Source organism: Myxocyprinus asiaticus, chromosome 27, assembly GCF_019703515.2.
Source record: "Myxocyprinus asiaticus isolate MX2 ecotype Aquarium Trade chromosome 27, UBuf_Myxa_2, whole genome shotgun sequence".
Lineage (NCBI taxonomy): Eukaryota > Metazoa > Chordata > Actinopteri > Cypriniformes > Catostomidae > Myxocyprinus > Myxocyprinus asiaticus.
Window position 1 is genome coordinate 29392819 of NC_059370.1, and position 19415 is coordinate 29412233.

Sequence of the window (19415 nt, forward strand, 5' to 3'; positions counted from 1 at the left end):
CTTCATCACTGTTAAAAGCTGGCCAGAGGCTGCTGAAGACACAGACAAGGATTTCAATTGCTGTAGCTGGAGGACAGCTAAACATCTCATTTATATGAGACCATTAATTGTTAACATCCCACACATTCTGCACACTCCATCCGGATTCCATTAGTGTTGCATCGGGATTCCATTCAGTTCAGATTCCTTCATTATTTATATATAAAAATCTATTTTTTCACTATAACAATTCAGTTATTTGCCTGTTTTCTTGGATATTTCGCAGAGTTCTTTGAGTCACTCACAGCATCTTTTTGTCCACTTACGAAAGCTGAAAAATGCTGCTTTCTGAAGCTGTAAACGGAGGTAGGAAGGCATCAAGGCACGTCCGAATCCAATACTTGAGTCACATTTTGACTACTGAGATGCTTTCATCTGGTTAGTTTTTGTAGGCAGCATAGATCCAGTTATGGTGCCTGAGGAGACTGTCTGAACCAGCGTCCTGACAAGGTGCCTTCATACGCAAATCGCTGCCTGTTAAGTCATTGACTGTCTTCGCAATGAGCCAATCTGTCTCATTGTGACATGGGTTTTTATCCTATATCAATTTCCAATGGTTAATAATTTTTCACAGAGGCAAAAGTTGTTTGAAGACACGCAAGTCTAGCTCACCAGACCAGAACAAGGCTCCATGTCCAGTAAGCTCAGTGGAGGAGAATGGTGCATGTATGCATGATCTGTAAACATCCCACACATCCCATCATTTCTGCAAATTCCATTTGGATTCTATCAGGGTTGTGTCAGGATTCCATTCAGATTCCATTCTGTTGGAACCGTGTGTCCCATGCTAAGCGGCTTAGCTCGGTTTGTGAGCCCAACACCCTATTAAGAGCTGTGATGACATGAATAAGTAAAAATTGAGTCTCTTTTTCAGGGTTGCCAAATAACAGATCATTAGAGTATTTAAAAGCAATTCAAGTTATTATTGCCTTTGCGTGCCTGCTGACAGAGCGAATTGTGACTCTCCAGGTGTATAGGCAGATGATGTCTGTAAGAGCAATGTTGAGTATTAAGATGTGTTTTATGCCTTCCTTCCTCAAGAATACATTAAAGAAAAAGCATGATCTTTTGTGGGCACTGAAGTGTATTGCATAAGCAGTAAAAGTCTTAATATTTTTTTTATTGAATGTCTTTCAATGTAGCCAGAATTTCACCATTTGTGATTTAAAGGAACAGATCACCCAAAAGAAAATGTTGTCATCATTTTTTCACCTTCATGTTATTTCAAACCTGTATGGTTCTTTCTATGAGTCTTTTCCATTCAATGAAAGTGAATGGTAACCAGAAAAATGACAAAATGCACCAAAGACTATATCATGGATTACTGTTGTGGTGCTTTAATGTCATTTTTGGAGACATTGACAGACCCCGGTTACCATTTACTATTACTGAATAGGAAAGAATGGTGTGCACATCCTGCAAAACATCTCCTTTTGAAAAATGATAGGGTTGGGAACTGAGAACCGCTTCTTATTCAGAAACGGAAAGGTATGATTTTCATGACTTTCGCTTGTGTTAATGGTTCTTAAACCTGCATTTTCTGCCGATGCGGACAAAGATACTACAATACTCTGACAGTGTTTCCTGCTGCGCATTTCAGTGGCACCACTGCCTCTCTACTTAATCTATCGTACGAAACATACAGCACGACTAGTGTTCCAATTCCCGAACTCTAACAAGCCGGTTCTTTTGAATCTACAGCACGAAACATACAGCATGACCAGAGTAATGCGGTTCCTGAATGAATGAGTCTAATGAGCCAGTTCGTTTGAATCTATATCGCGAAACATACACCGTGACCAGAATAATGTGGTTCCTGAATGAATGACTCTTATGAGTCGATTCTTTTGAATCTACTGCACGAAACATACAGCGTGACCAGAGTAATGCGTTTCCCGAACGAATGACTCTTATGAGTCAGTTCTTATGAATCTACTTTGCGAAACACACAGCATGACCAGAGTAATTCGGTTCCCGAATGAATGACTCTTATGAGTCGGTTCTTTTGAATCTACTGTGTGAAACATACAGCGTGACCAGAGTAATGCATTTCCCAAATGAATGACTCTTATGAGTTAGTTCTTATAAATCTACAGCACGAAACATACAGCGTGACCAGAGTAATGTGGTTCCCGAACGAATGACTCTTATGAGAGAGTTCTTTTTGGTGAATCTGACTTCTGTCATGTCCAGCTCAAAATTAACCACGAACTGTTACCGTGTTGTACAGTATGTAATGTTGTACTTAAGGCTCCTGCCTTTTAAATCAGGAAGTGCAGTTACTGACTGTTTTTTTTTACATGACAATGTGTCATTAAAGACAGGTCTACAGATTACAAATTTTGTGTTAACAAATGAATTTTTATTTTTTTATTTTTTTTAATGTATGAATGAAGTTAGCAAATTTTTTTGTTTGTTTAGAATTTGTATTTAATATACTGTATACTAGAGTATAGTAACAGTAGGCCCCTTTGACCCTTCGCTAAGCCCCGCCTTAAAAGCGCTTCTGACCAATCCTGTCTTAGCAACTGTTGCCCTGCTGCCATTACTCTGACATGCGTTTGCTATTTTTCAATGACAGCCTGTGGAAGTAAAGTTTGTTTGAGTAGTTTTAAGCAGATTTTATCAAAATAATCAAAATAAATTTAAAACAGGTTGTTGCCAGGTCATTTGTAATAGTGGCACGAGTTACCCAGGGAGGGTACTTGCAGTGTTTTTCTTTCTTTTTTTTAAATAATCTTTAAATAAATCTGGAGAAGATCATGTTGTGGATTAAACTGTGTCAGCCCTCATTCCCAAATGAACATATATCATCTGCAATGATACCTTTACTCCAATGTAAATTAAAGCTAAGAACTGAACGTTAATTAATTTGTGTTGATTCAAGTCATAGTAAAAGCGACAGTAAATAAGCAGTTCACAGCATCAAAATGAGTGTGTTATGAGATGTTATAAACAGCTCTGTTCACTTACACATATGTTATTAGACGTGTAATTGCTATTTAATCAAGTTTTTCTTTTTTCAAGTGACTGTAATAATAGTCTCCACAGTTTTTAATCAAATTACTGTGTAATTTAACAATTTCTTTTACAAAAAACTTCAGATAAATATGCATTACAATGTCACTCTTCATACCAGCCCACGTAAAAATATTATCCATTCCGATTATGAGAATATTTTGCCAAAAAATTGGGCGTCGGTCATGGCAATCTCCCATTCATTCCAGAGGGGAGTTCTGCAGAGCTTGTCAGAGCGAGCAACTGTAACCAAGGGGGGCGGAGCTTAGTGAATGGTCAATTATTGGATCATATTTATGCCTCTAAAATGCCTTTAAAAGTAATTTAAAAGATCTCATCATTTGGCAACTGGCTGTTGTGGGCAATAAGTGCAATCTGGAATTGTTAAAATCCTTACGATTCCTTTTCCCAGTGAAAGAAAATCATATAGGTTCGGAATGACATGAGAGTGAGTAAATGATGACAATTTTTTATTTTAATATTTTTTTGTGTGAACAAATCCTTATAACTGCTAGATCTAGTGCCGATAATGATATTATAGATAACAAATGGAAAATAGGAAAAGAGACAAGGTTCATCCAAAGACTGTCTGCATAGTATGTGAGTATAGGAACGAGGGAGCGTGATCTCTCTCTCTGCAAAATTATTGTGGTGCCTTTCGCATTGCAGAATTAATGACATTACTGCGTAGGTTCATTGAGCTTGTCTCGCTGCTAATCAACCCACTCGTGATCATAAGGTGTGCGTATTTGACCGTGCCTGTTGCTTTGCAGTCAACATGTTGCTTGACCAGCTGGATGACAAGCATCGCAGTTATTGTATAAGACTGACTCAGATGTCTGAGCGTGTAAAACAAGTCACAAGGGTTCTATAGCTCTATAATGTTTCTGTCAGCATCACAGACAAGCAGAATGCTGAAAAGCTGTGAATCACTCTACACAGGGACATTTCTTTTAACCATCTGATATTCAGACTATTGCATTAAGATTGTTTTGCACTCCTGAGATTACGCTGTTTTTCTTTCGTTTAATAGGTTTTGGAAGCTTTCTATTGTTGTAGCAAATTGGAATCACTGCAGTCAAATATCTAGGGATTCACATTTAATTTATCCTCTCAATCTCGCTGTCATGTGGTCTCAGATCCTTCAGTAGTAATTCAGTGCAATTCATCCCCCTCTTTCTCTGTGTCTCCCTCTCTCCCTTTTCAACCTTTAAGGGCCGCTGTACACGTGATAACTGCAAGTACCTGCATCCTCCGCCTCATTTGAAGACGCAGCTGGAGATAAATGGCAGGAACAACCTGATCCAGCAGAAGACCGCAGCCGCTATGCTGGCCCAGCAGATGCAGTTCATGCTGCCTGGAGCTCAGCTGCAGCCCATAGTGAGCACACATTCTCAGAACCAATAGAGCTGTTTAGTTTGTAGTTGTACAGCCTGAAAAATAATTCCCATTATCGGGTTTTCTGTATTTCCAATAGGTTATTAGAATAGAGGTTTTCGATTTATGAGTAAAATAAGATCTGTGGTTAACCGACTTTCATATTTTGTCTACAACGTAAATTTCACACAGTCATACCTCAGATTAGAATTTTAGGGTGCTGTTTTTAAAAAAAAAAGTAAGTTGCTAAATAATGCTTGACAAATCTGTTGTAGTCCTTATTTTGTAACTTGCTGGCACACAGCAGCATCAAAATTCATTTTTGAGGACTGACTATGTGCATATTATGATATAGAAAAAATCGTGAAAGTCTTTTCAATTAATGTTAACCACAGACCTTATTTTACTCATAAATCAAAAACCACTATTCTAAAAAACTATTGGAAATTCCTGATGAATTTAAGCCTTTTGTTTTGCCCTTAAAGTTGACTTCATCATGACTGAACAGCTAAATAACCTTTGGATCATCACTGTTTCTTTTGGCATTGAAACATTGGTTTATTATCCCCTTTTTTTCCCCTGTCTGTTTCTCTTATCCAGACCTCTTACCCAGTAACTCATTCCTTGGCCAGCAGTCCGACCATGGCGTTCAGCCCATACCTGAGTCACATGAGTCCGGGCATCAGCCTCATGCCCGAGCTTCTGCCCAGCGCCCCCGTGCTGGTCCCGGGGAGCCCCACCGGCATCACCATGGGCAACGGAAACTCAACGCAGAAACATGTTCGCACAGACAAACTTGAGGTGTTAAACAGTGAAAAACTTGCTCTTGTATGCACGCATGACTATTGCTATTCCTTATTCTTAGGTTAGAGATCTGAACAAACCCCTAACCTTAAAGGAATTGTTCCCCCAAAAAATGACAATTCTGATGTAATTTACTCACCCTCATGTTGTTTCGAACTTGTATGACTTTCTTTCTTCGGTGGAATACAAAAGGTTTGTAAACTAAATGCCTGTTTCTGCTGTCCTGTTATTAGGTGTGTCGGGAGTTCCAGCGAGGAAATTGCACACGCGGGGAGAACGACTGTCGCTACGCCCACCCCATGGAAGCCGCCATGGTGGATGGCAGCGAGAACTCCGTCATTGTTTGCATGGATTACATCAAGGGCCGCTGCACCCGTGACAAGTGCAAGTACTTTCACCCTCCTGCTCACTTACAGGCCCGGATAAAGGCAGCACAGCATCAAGCCAGCCAGAATGCTGCTGCCATGGTGAGTCACAGGACAGACCATGCGTGGTCCCTTTACAATGACATCGCAAACACTAAATCTTTTTTCTCCCCTTTTCTCCCCAATTTGGAATGTCCAATTCCCAATGCGCTCTTAAGTCCTCGTGGTGGCGTAGTGACTCGCCTCAATCCGGGTGTCAGAGGACGAATCTCAGTTGCCTCCGCGTCTGAGACCGTCAATCCGCGCATCTTATCACGATGCTTGTTGAGCGCGTTACCGTGGAGACATAGCACGTGTGGAGGCTTCACGCTATTCTCCGCGGCATCCACGCACAACTCACCACACGCCCCACCGAGAGCGAGAACCACATTATAGCGACCACGAGGAGGTTACCCTATGTGATTCTACCCTCCCTAGCAACCGGGCCAATTTGGTTGCTTAGGAGACCTGGCTGGAGTCACTCAACACACCCTGGATTCGAACTCACGACTCCAGGGGTGGTAGTCAGCGTCAATACTTGCTGAGCTACCCAGGCCCCCGCAAACACTAATTCTAATAATTATGACAAGTAAAGCAACATCACTTCTCTGACCCACCTGTCCATGTGTATAAGTACAGGATATGACAAAAAAAATGCCCTAAATATGGTCATTGTGAGGCAGTGAAACGTGGAATAGTATAATTTTAATGTTAAGCTTCATATCAGTAGCTGCTCTATTAAATGAATTAGCTAGCTGATGTGAAAACCTTGTCATGCAGTCCCATGACATTCTTAGAATATCTGTAAGATATTTGGAACTCTAGGTGCATTCTTTTCTGCAATAAGTTGATAGTAATAATGTAACATATTGTGTCATGACTTGACGTATAATGTTAAAAGGATAGTTCACCCTAAAAATTACATTCACATATACAACCAAATTTCACGCTATGCAACTAAAATGTATATATATGGCAACTGGCTGTAAAATGTTTAGATTTGTGTAGTGTAGTATTCAGCAGCAAGATCCTTTCACTGTGTGTTGAGAGTAAAAGTTGTTCCGTGTAATGTGTCCAAAGGTGAGATACATGTAACCCATTTGTCATTGAATAATGCCTCTTTTAATACCATTTATTTTCTCTACTGTCAGTTGTTGATCAAATACAACAAAAAGTAAACATTTCATTCTAATCATCTATAGCACAGATAAGATAAAGCCATTCGACTCTCTTTTGTTAAATACGCTCATTTACAGATGCTCTTTATAGAAATGCCAGTTTTGTTAAAGAGACAGTACCGGTTTTAGCAACAAATCCATGTAAATACTTGAAAATGGTACAAATTATTCTATATGAAATGTAATGTTATTTATTGATTGAATACATGGATTTGTTAATTTTTAAAAAGCCAAAATGCCAAAAACTATTAAAATATAATTAGTAAAATGTGTATTTTCATAATGTACCTAGTTAGAAGGTCTCCTGTATAATTAAGCATTAGCTGGAAAATAATTTCTTTCATATGTAAGCAGAAGGGACATTATGACTGAAATATACCCATATGAATCAATATCGAATCGAAATCTGAATCAAATCAAATCAAGAGAATCGTATCAATACCCAGCCCTACTCATGTGACTCCAAATCCATATGCTGTTATTGTTCCAGTGGAAGACAAAAGGAGATTTTTTTAAAGAATCTTTAAGCAGCTCTTGCCATACAACAACAGTTCATAGTGACCTGGTGCTCTATGGGTACTTTCACACTAGCAATTTTAGTGCGCACCCGAGTTCGAATCATGTCAAAGTTCGGTTCGTTTGGATAATGTGAACGCTGTTTTCCGAATTCGGGTGCAGTCCACTTGAACAGGTGCTCTGGGGTACGGTTCATGTGAACTCCGGTGTGGTTTGCTGCTAATATGAATGCAATCGTACCAAATCGCGGAAGTGAACCGCTATTGATGATGTATAATTTGCGTCTTTGCAGGCTCCTGATCACAATTATAATGGTTTAATGAATTTCTCATACCAGCTTGTGTCCAAATAAATCACCTTTATAGAGCAGCTCACATTCTTCAAATCTCTCGCAACGCATCCAACATCGCACTGCTCGCGACAGACAAACGCTAACCTTCATCGCATCAATCCACATTCAATGCATCCATGGCAGACAAACATACAGTAAATACTTCAATAACACAGTGAAGCTAATGTCTTCTTGAGTTGTAAACTAGTTACAGTGGTAAACAGGACTGCAATTGGACCGTGGTTCGGACCCAAACAATATGAGATGAAAAGAAACCAGCGGGGGCAGGGGAAGGGGGGAGGAAACGAACTCGGGTTCAGACCAAGCAATCGAACTAAGTGTGAAAACACCCTAAAAGCTCCAAAAAGGCAAAAATCATGAAAAAGCACTTTATAAAGGTTTCATAAAAGCATTCTATATCACTTGTGCACTATATTCCAATTCTTCTGGAGCCACATGATTGTTTTATGTATGAATAATACATCTTAGTTTAAGTCATTATTCACTGATATGTAACCCGGGGTCACGTCTAGAATTAAAAAATGTCACGTCACTTTCTGTTACTAAACACACATCAGTGACATAGTTGCGGCATTTTTAAATATGGAAGCGATAGATGCAAGCTTCGCTAAGGTGAAGATTTTCACTGAAGTACTATTTATATTTCAGTCTGTTTCTCACTAAAACGTATCATATGGCTTTAGAAGATTTGGAATATAGTACATCTCGTCATATGGACTGCCTTAGGGTGCTTTATTGGTGGTGTTTGATAAGTGTTTGATAGCCGCTGGTCACTATGAATCTGTGTAATCTTTCTTTAAAAAATGTATACTGTGTGTTCCAGGGAAAAAATAACAGCATATGGGTTTGGAGCAATATGAAGGTGAGTAAATAATGACAGAATTTTCACTTTTGGGTGAACTATCCCTTTTACCCAACCCATTTTGAAATGTTTCATATTGGGCTATTTTATCAAGCAAGTAGTCATTTTAACAGACAATTTTTCGTACACATATTACACAAACAGTTCTCCTGGAGCAACCTGGGCTTAAGTGCCTTACACAAGGGCACGACGGTAATAGCTCATGACTTGCTCTTTGTGGGGCCTGAAAGCTTAGGCCACTACGGCATTTTCAATAATCTCTACTAGTGTCATATGAAGGTTTGTGTATTTATAACTCACTTTCCACACACCTTCAATGTGAGGGTAAGTAGTGTATTAAATATTTAAGATCCTCCGCAGGAGTGTGTGTGTGTGTGTGTGTGTGGGCGTCTTTGTCTCTCTTGTGATGTATGAAGACTATGGCGCTGTGATCGGCTGCAAACAGTGTCTGCAGTGCAGGTGCAGGAGAAATGCTGAAGAGAAATTAGATAAGAGTAGAAAAAAAGCAATTCATTCACACGGAAACCTCCACTAGTCTTTTACGCAAGCTTACTGCAGTTAATTTGCTTTTGGCACTTTCCACGAACAAGCTACAAAGGGCTTCTTTTTTTTTTAAATGATGTAATTGTTTTCTTTTTAACAAATGGTTAGTGAAAGGAGGTGCTTAACTATTAGAAAATGTTGATTTGTCAATGTCGGAAGGTATACTAAATATTAAATGAGCTGTGTTATTTTCTTGTAATTTGTGTAAAAGCAGAAAATGGAATTAGATTATTTTTTTGTCTTCCTGACATGCTGTATAAAGAGTCAAAATAATGTTACTTCTAGTGTTTCACAATTTTATGGAATTAAATTTATCATTAATTAACAGTTACGGTGCAAAATGTGGGGCACAGCTTAATATTGTTAACAGTTTATTACTAATATTACTAATTAATATATCTTATCATAATATTATTATGATTTGAGATTTTTGTCATTAAATTTAGTTATAATTAAAAATATATTTTTTACTACAGTGAATTGAATACAACAGATTGTCAAATTTATGACATTATTGTGATTTTTGAATACAGTCGAGAAGGTCAAGATCTCGGAGGTAGGACAGGCCGAAATAAAACTTTAGATGAAAAAATGAATTTTATTGTGTTTAAAACTAGCCACTTTTCATGCTAGGTTAATTTGATGTTAGAAGTAGTTAGAAATAGTGGGATTTAGTACCTCTAATGTTTAAAAAAGTAATAAATAAGTGCACATATTCCTGGAAAGTGCCCTATAGTATTGTGACATCTTTATGAAAGCTCCTTATTTGTCAACACCTCAGTGCTCATCACACAAGTCTTATCATGTAGCATTGTTACAAAGGTTTATTTACAGTGTGCAAATGTGGAGAGGACCTTATCCAAAAACCTGTTCACCTGTTTCCTGTAGTCACCTGGTTTGCTTGAGGCATTATCATATGTTGCTTTTATTTGACTCCCTCTCAGTTCATGCTATCATTCTTTCTGAACACTGCTTGATTGTCTTTACATCCTCACAGCTCTCTTTGTTGTCCCATGAGCTTCTGACCCAGCACTGTCTAACCTCAGCTGCATTTGTTCCTTCACGGTTCATTCTCTTGTTTTGTCCACTGTCATGGATTGGTTTCAGGGGTTGCGTTAACCAAATATACTCTGTCATTTATAGATTTTTTGTCTTCCTGTAGCACTTGCCATAGATGTGGCCATCTTGTCGGGCTCTTCTCACGCACCTTACAGTCTAGCTGATCCCACAAAAGCTCAATGGGGTTAAGATCCATAACACTCTTTTCCAATTATCTGTTGTCCAATGTCTGTGTTTCTTTGCCCACTCTAACCTTTTATTTTGTTTGTCTGTTTCAAAAGTGGCTTTTTCTTTGCAATTCTTCCCATAAGGCCTGCACCCCTGAGTATTCTCTTTATTGTTGTACATGAAACTGGTGTTGAACGGGTAGAATTCAATGAAGCTGTCAGCTGAGGAAATGTGAGGCATCTATTTCTCAAACTAGAGACTCTGATGTACTTATCCTCTTGTTTAGTTGACCTAATATTGACCTTAAGACATGCCAGTCTATTGCATACTGTGGCAACTCAAAAACAAACACAAAGACAATGTGCTTGTCATCTTATCACCCTGCATGTTCCAAACAGACAGACACACTGAGGAAGAGCTGTGAAGTTCTCATATTTGGGGATGTAATCGCTTTTTCAAGTTTTCCGATCGGACGGTTATTTATTTCCTTTTAAATCCACACGTACGTTTAAACATTTGTTCGGCGGGTGATTGACTGGTGAGAGGTGGTGCTTTGCTGCTGTCCAGGACGTATCAGGACACCGTTTTAAACCTCAAATGAGATGTGGTTTTTGACTATCTATGTATGTTTTTTGCGATCCAATGACAAAACATTTTGCACCTTGTTTACAACTATATTTAGCACTGACCATTTGCGATCGGATCATCCGAAATGCGTCTTATTACCAGCTGTAAACGGTCAAAAATGACTGCAGCCAGAGCTAGGGAATGCTGTAGAACAACTTCCGGCGGAAGTCCCACCCACATTCGTTTCCCCAGTAAGACCTCCAGGAAAAAGGTAGATATCACCCATTCATTTTCTCCAGTACATTCTTTTAATGCATTTCCTTTTTATAAAACAAAACAAGTTTTTATTTTGTTCTAACATTGCAAAATCTCATATTAAAGGAATAGTTTAAATGAAAATTATTTTTAAATTAATGTAGTCACCCTTATGCCATCCCAGGTGTGTATGACTTACTTTCTTCTGCAGAACACAAAATGAAGATTTTTAGAAGAATATTTCAGCTTTGTAGGTCCATACAGTGCAAGTGAATGAAACTTGGAAGCTCCAAAAAGCATATAAAGGCATCTTATAAGTAATCCATACAATTGAAAATATAGATTTTACCACTGGAGTATGGATTACTTTTATGCTGCCTTAATCTTTTTGGAGCTTCAGAGTTCTGGCCACCATTTACTTGCATTGTATGGACCTACAGATCTGAGATATTCTTCTAAAACTCTTTGTTTGTGTTCAGCAGAAGAAAGAAATTCATACACATCTGTCATGGCAGTGACTTCCCTGATCTTGCTTCAGGATTGTGGGTAGTGTAGTACTTCACCAGGAATTCAGCAATTAAACACACTGTTTTTTTAAATGAAGCTGAAATCACACTTACTTATGGCTTCTACATAAGTATATTACATCGCCCCTCAGTTCACTGAATCTCAGATATCCTCTTTCCTGCTGACCTTGCTCTTATCACCCTACTTATCATTATTCAGAAGTACACAAGACGAGGTAGCCATACATAGGCAGAGGCAGATAAAGATACCAGTTACTGTAATTACCCAATATTACTTGGCGGAAGATTTTTTTTCTGATCATTATTAATAATAATCTTTAACTGCTTATTTAACATTAGTGTGCATAATCATATTGCTGTTGCCACCATTTTATAAAACCAATCAGTCACTCGAGTGTTTGGACACCCCTTATTCATGGTAAAATCACTGAAATCACAGAATGACCTTTACACACAGTATGTCATACATCATTGTTGTGCTCCACCATGCTCATCCAACAGGACAGTATCATGCGGTTCGATATCTTGTTGAATAAATATGTATCATTAAATCATAGATAATAATCATAACCCATTGCTGACCTTTCTCTCCGCCCTTCATCTTTCTATTTCTTTCTCTTTGTTTCTTGTCTCTCTTCTGTCTTCCTGATCACTTCAGGCTTTGCCACCAGGCACCATGCAGCAGCTACCAAAGAGACAGACCCTGGAGAAGACAAACGGCGCGGCTGCTGTCTTCAACCCCAGCATGTTCCACTACCAGCAGGCATTGGCCAGCATGCAGCTGCAGCAGCCAGCGTTCATTCCCGCAGGTGAGCCCACGAAGACAGACTACTGCCCCCTGAACTGCATTATAACTTTGTCCCCATATTCCTGTAATAGTTTGGCTTGCATACATACAGCATTTTAAAGACCAAGTGCCTGGCTAGATGAGGACTTGAACATTTCTGCTTGCCATCTCTCTCCTTGTAAGCCCACTTGCTCTGTTTTTCTCCTACTAGTGCACCTTATGTACATGTCATGCTAATAGATCCCATGAAGCATACAATCCTGTTGCTGTCTCATGCACTGAGCATTATCCGCTCATGTCCTGATGCTTCAATGCATTATGTTCACTGTTCGCACATGGTGGCTAGTCTGTTAGCAGATATATTCTTTTTAAATTTTACAGTCTTTCTCTTCCAGTAAAACAGACCAAAATATTGATGACTCATCTTGCTCTACAAAGATTTTTGTCCAATAGCTCACTAGAAAGAGAATGTCCATCCCCCTATTTTCACCGGCAGCCAAGTAGCAAATCACGGTTCATGACCCTGACTTAACTAAAGCTAATTGGCTATTTTACAAAAATTGCCAATAGCCTTATGCTTTTACATACTTTAAATATGTCACATTATGGAAGTTAAATGTGCTGCAAAACTTTTTAGCACTTGACGAATCAGCTGACGAGATACAAAAGAGTATTACCAACACCACAATGGATTGGCATCCAAGTTAACAGCCCCCTCCTCATGAGGACCTTTATATTGACATTTCCTATTGGTTCCCATGGTTGATGTCCATGTCTCCATCTCACCTCCATGTTGCCCATAATGACACTCATGGCTCTTTTGTCCATAACTGTGTCACTAACTCTCGAGTTGTATTGTCTTGTACTCACACTGCTTTCTCTGATTCATTCACTCCCCCTTCTCCCCATCTCTTCCACCCCTCCTTCCTCCACGGTCTCTCTTCTCCTGGGCTCTTTGTGCATGGTGTTGCAGGCTCCGTATTCTGCATGGCTCCATCTGGAGGCATTGGTAGGTCACTTCCAGGTCTCTCTGGACCAGCGGTTACCTTAAAGAAGCATCTAAGATCTGTGGCAGACAGGAGGGTGATCCGTCATGTACAATTTATAATAATATCAGGACAAGAAGTAATTAGTGGTCAGTATTTAAAGGTATAGTTCACCCAAAAATGAAAAAATCAACCTCATGTTGCTTCAAACCCATGTTATTTTCTGTGGAACCCTAAAGAAGATGTTTAGCAGAATGTCCAGGCCACTCTTTTCCGTACAGTGAAAGTGAATGTTTACTGTGGCTGGCAAGCCCTTAAAACACACTGTAAAAGTACTGTAAAAGTAGTCCATACAACGTCTACACTATATTCCAGATCTTCTAAAGAATCATGATTGCTTTGTGTGATTAAAAACACTAAATTTAAGTTGTCATTCAAATGAGCATTGCCATTCGCCGCAAAATTATTGTCAGAAGTTTGCAGCTGTTCACCTGCAGTGGTGAACCTGCAACAAACCTTTGGCAACGAAGAACAATTTGCCACTTCTGGCAAACATTTCTACGGCAAACCTGTGGCAACAATGAATAGTTTTGCACAAAGATCATTTGCATGTGAAAATAATCAGTGGCAAATTTGCGGCATGGGTTTACCACAGGGGTTTGCCAGAACTCAAATCTCATTTGCGCTAGTCCACTCTTATGACGCTTCAAACCCATGTTATTTTCTGTGGAACCCAAATGGAGATGTTTAGCAGAATGTCCAGGCCCCTCTTTTCCATACAATTAAAGTGAATGGATACTGGGGCTGTCAAGAGGCAAAATGACAAAGGCACTATCAAAGCAGTCCATGCGACCCGTGCTTTATATTCCAAAACTCAACTTAAAACAAACGTAAACAAACACAGACACATATGCAACACGGCCATGTGTCTCTATCTCTCTCTTAAACCGGCATCTCCGGCTGCCCTTTAGCTCACTCTCCTGCTGATCAGCTGATTCAGCGCCGGCCATGCTCCATCACGGCCCAGCCATGTCCTCCTCCTCGTCACACTCCTCCCCCCGCCCGATTCAGGCTGGGACGCCACCGGTCTGACTAACTTCTCCCCCATCTCTGGAAGGGAGATGCTGCCCTTCCGGCCGGAGGTCCACCCCGCCTTCTGCGAACCTGGGGGAGAGACGAGGGCAGGCGTGGGGAGAGGGAAAGGGCGAGCGTAGACACACAGAGAGAGAGAAGAATTTGCTCACCAGCTCCCGGACACACTGTCGCCCAGTCCTCAACGGCTCCTCCGCCCTCTGGCGGATGCCAGCTCGCTCCTCCCCCGGCGAACGGCAGCGAATCCTCCGGCCCCTGGCGGATGGAACCACTCCTCCCCTTCTCGGCAGACGGCCGCGGTCCCTCCGGCTCTCAGAGCCTGGCAGCAACCCCTCCGTCCCCAGGCAGACGGCTGCGGCTGCTCTCCTGGCAGATGGCAGCGGCGAGGACTCCGCGACAGCGCATCCCTCCTCTCTCCCGGGTTTCGGCGCCACTGTAACAGGTGAAGGTTGGGCAAGCAAGAGGCTGGAACCAGCTAAACAGTAAACATAAAATTTTAATGAGAAACTCAACTTAAAACAAATGTAAACAAACACAGACACATATGCAACGCAGCCGCGTGCGTCTCTCTCTCTCTCTCAAACCGGCATCTCCGACTGCCCTTTATCTCGCTCTCCCGCTGATCAGCTGATTCAGCGCCGGCCGTGCTCCATCACAGCCCGGCCACGCCCTCCTCCTAGTCACAAAATACTTGAAATGTAAGTGATTTACTGAAAATCTCGGCCTCCGTTATTGCTCTCAAATCTCATTTGCACTTGTGCACATTCAAACAGCAGGTTTGAAATCAGTGTTATTAAACTTGCGGAGCAGGCGCTAATAATGCCTCGATTCCCACAAAGTGTATACACTGATAAAAAAAACCATATACATTTAAAAAGTTGCTTTAAAAAGATGTGCCAAATGCATAAATGTTTATGTAAATGTAAACATCATGGACTCTTAAGTGTTTCATGACCAACCGTAAGACGACACGTTTCAGTGTTTTGAACAGAACGCAAGCAGAATTGAACTGAATTTTCAGCTTTGGGTGTTATAACTATTACTTTAAAATGACAAAGACAGCTAAACAAACTAACATATCCCTCATTAGGTCTATCTGGGGTCTCAATCCAGTGGCCTAACCCTGTCCTGTCTGTCACTGTGTTTACACCGGTCCTGTGTGCTTTCAACGCTTCTTATCATTTGCTTATTATTTTGGCTGTGTTGATACATGCGTTTGTGCATAACTGTGTGTGTGATTTTGTTTGTGTGTGTAGCTGATGGCACAGTGAGGGCACAAGCAAGGCTACAGCCTTCACCGTGACTCATTAAGACTGGTTCCTTTTTCTTTGTGCCCTCTTCCTCCTCATTCTCTACTCTCCCTCACCCCCTTAAATCTATTGTAGGCCTTTTCAAACCCCCTGGCCCAATGACAGACGGCCGCTGGGAGAGGCGAGACTGGACCAGCTGCAGGGTCCCCCAAAGCCGTTACCTGTCAGGGCCTGGACATACTGGTGAGGGTAGAGTCTAGGTCCCCTCCCCACACACTTACTCACATGCACACATACTGGGGCTGGGTGATAGATATAGAATATTCACAATATTTAAGATGATTTTGTAGATGGTATAAAATTATGCAACATGGTGAATATATCGCTCTGATTTTAACAAGCTTATAATTTCACCATTAAGTTTTATAAAGATTGTGTGATTCTTTTGCGATCCCTCCTTTCACTATTCGCGAGTATCAGAAAGATGTCATACAAGTTACTCTGAATGTCACTTGCAAAAACAGCATTAGAGCCTCTAAGTTTAATTTATCTATATGAATCACTTAAAACTGCCTGCTTCAATAAATTGATTCAGTGATTAATTTGTGTCGTCACTAAAACACATTGAAAATCTGAATTCTCCATGTGGCACCTTTTATATAAATTGTTTTATGGAAAATACTGCATATTTAAGTAAATGTTGCTGTTTCTTACTGTGTATTATTATAGGCCTTTTGGTGCATTGAAATGAAAATGATTAAATGTCATTCTTCCTCACATTCGTATAGTGAAAACTTAAAACAATGCCTTGATTACTTTTAACTTGATTTTTACCTCGTTCTAGTTCTTACATTAAATATTTAAATCTACTTAGCAATAATGGCCAAGTTGAATGGTTTAGTTGAAATTATTTGGGGAAAAATAAGCTTACAAACCATTTCAGAGGAAATACATAAATATCAAGATGTATATCAAACGTCATTAAAATACTGAAAATATTTAGATATAATTTTTAGCTAGATTGCCCAGCCCTGACACACACACATGCTCTTTTCCTATTTAGAAAGGCATAAATTACCCTTAAAAAATGGAAACACAATTACACGCACATGCACCTACATTTCTATGCCCATAGGCACACAGAATATACAGTTATAGCTGGCCAAGTTTAATATGTCCCTATGGTCAAGTCTTAATGACCTTAATTTATCTGGAAAAGAACGCTACCAATTCTGTCAAGACACTAGACCTGTGCTGAACCAGCGAATGTGCCCGTGTGCCAGTGCGCATGTGTGTATTTTTAATTTTTTACGTTTTACGTGGTGCATTTGCTTTATACATATCATGCTGTATTAATTTGCAGTTGTCCATATAATATGACCTTTAACTCTATATATATATATATATATATATATATATATATATATATATATATATATATATATATATATATGTACACACACACCGATCAGCCACAACATTAAAACCACCTGCCTAATATCGTGTAGGTCCCCCTCGTGCCGCCAAAACAGCTCTGACCCTTCGAGGCATGGACTCCATAAGACCTCTGAAGTTGTCCTGTGGTATCTGGCACCAGATGTTAGGAGCAGATCCTGTAAGTCCTGTAAGTTGCGAGGTGGGCCCTCCATGGATCAGACTTGTTGGTCCAGCACATCCCATAGATGCTCAATCGGATTGAAATCTGGGGAATTTGGAGGCCAAGTCAACACCTTAAACTCTTTGTCATGTTCCTCAAACCATTCCTGAACAATTTTTGCAGTGTGGCAGGGCATATTATCCTGCTGAAAGAGGCCACTGCCATCGGAATACCGTTGCCATAAAAGGGTGAACGTGGTCTGCAACAATCTTTAGGTAGGTGGTACGTGTCAAAGTAACATCTACATGAATGCCAGGATCCAAGGTTTCCCAACAGAACATTGCCCAGAGCATCACACTGCCTCTGCCGGCCTGCCTTCTTCCCATAGTGCATCCTGCTGCCATCTCTTCCCTAGGTAAACAATGCACATGCACCCGGCCGTCCACATGATCTAAAAGAAAATGTGATTCATCAGACCGGGCCACCTTCTTCCATTACTCCATGGTCCAGTTCTGACGTTCACGTGCCCATTGTAGGTGCTTTCACGGTGGACAGGGGTCAGCATAGGCACTCTGACCGGTATGCGGCTATGCAGCCCCATATGCAGCAAGCTGTGATGCACTGTGTGTTCTGACACCTTTCTATCATGGCCAGCATTAAGTTTTTCAGCAATTTGTGCCTCAGTAACTCTTCTGTGGGATCAGACCAGACGGGCTAGGCTTCGCTCCCCACACGCATCAATGAGCCTTGGGCGCCCATGACCCTGTCGCCGGTTCACCGGTTGTCCATCCTTGGACCACTTTTGGTAGGTACTAACCACTGCATACCTGTAACACCCAAAAAGACCTGCTGTTTTGGAGATGCTCTGACTCGGTCATCTAGCCAATACAATTTGGCCTGTCAAAGTCGCTCAGATCCTTACGCTTGCCCATTTTTCCTGCTTCCAACACATGAAATTCAAGAACTGCTACCTAATATATACCACCCCTTGACAGGTGCCATTGTAACGAGATAATAAATGTTATTCACGTCACCTGTCAGTGGTTTTAATGTTGTGGCTGATCAGTGTATATCTGGTTCTGATTGATATTCCTAAAATCATATCTAATTAAAGCATATCCATTGGTGTTTTAGAAGTGATTATAGCTGTTTATATGAGTAAATATCAGGTCAAAATAACCCAAAAGACATAAAGTGTCATTATTTTCAAGACAATATGTGGACAGGAATTAATTACATATTTACATTCCCTGCTTTTCCTCTTGTTTATATATACATGGTCCGCCCCCCATCAAAATATAACTTTCAGATGTCACTGTCTGATCGGAGTGTATGATTTTGATGACGGCCATGTTTTTCAGTTGCCCACTAGAGGTTGCTCAATGGTTTTATCTCAGTGTAATTGTAATTGGATAAAACTCTCTAAGCTAAAACCTAATGGAATAACGTGGAATGTTTTTAAGTTCTGTTTGCATGTTTGTTCTTGAGTGAAGACATCATCTTTGCAGTACATGAAGACGTAGTTGCCATGACTCAGCCTATTCCTCTGGCATATTATGTCATGGTACTCATAACATTCCTCCTCCCCTTCCACCTTCCCCCTCCCTTGTTTCTTGTCTGACTCGCCTGAAAAAAAGTTCCCATGATGCACGGTGCCACCACTTCCACTGTTTCGTCGGCTACGACCCCAGTCACCAATGTTCCTTTTGCTGAATCAGCCACCTCCAACCAGGTTTGCCCCTTCATTTTGGCCTCTCCTTTTTACAGCTATAAGGCATCCGACTCTGGTCCATAGACAATGATGCTTGTTTTTTAATGAGAAATAAACACTAAAACTATAATGTAATGTGTAAAGGTGTGATGTGAGTTTTCTGGTCCAAAATGTAGAACATGACACCTTGAGTCATTGAGTTCTCTGTAGACCAGTGAGGAGCCTCTTTACCTCTTTAGCATAATGTCCCAGTTCCACCACGTCTGTGTGTGTGTTCACATCTCTGTCTCACCATCTGTTTCAGTGTCTTCATTGCTTGTTGG

General features: G+C 40.5%; 1 protein-coding gene across 8 annotated transcripts in view; it reads left to right on the top strand.

Moving 5' to 3' along the window:
• LOC127417672 (muscleblind-like protein 3) overlaps positions 1–19415 on the top strand; it is a 60845-nt gene that overhangs the window by 32928 nt on the left and 8502 nt on the right. For 2 of the 8 annotated variants that reach the window (XM_051657810.1, XM_051657811.1), the window contains exons 3-8: positions 4273–4437; positions 5035–5235; positions 5472–5705; positions 12328–12478; positions 15920–16027; positions 19019–19113. In XM_051657810.1, the coding sequence (XP_051513770.1) occupies positions 4273–4437; positions 5035–5235; positions 5472–5705; positions 12328–12478; positions 15920–16027; positions 19019–19113 (954 nt within the window). The remainder of the gene's footprint in view (positions 1–4272; positions 4438–5034; positions 5236–5471; positions 5706–12327; positions 12479–15919; positions 16028–19018; positions 19114–19415) is intronic. The other 6 variants (XM_051657808.1, XM_051657809.1, XM_051657815.1 and 3 more) reach the window with 3 other exon arrangements.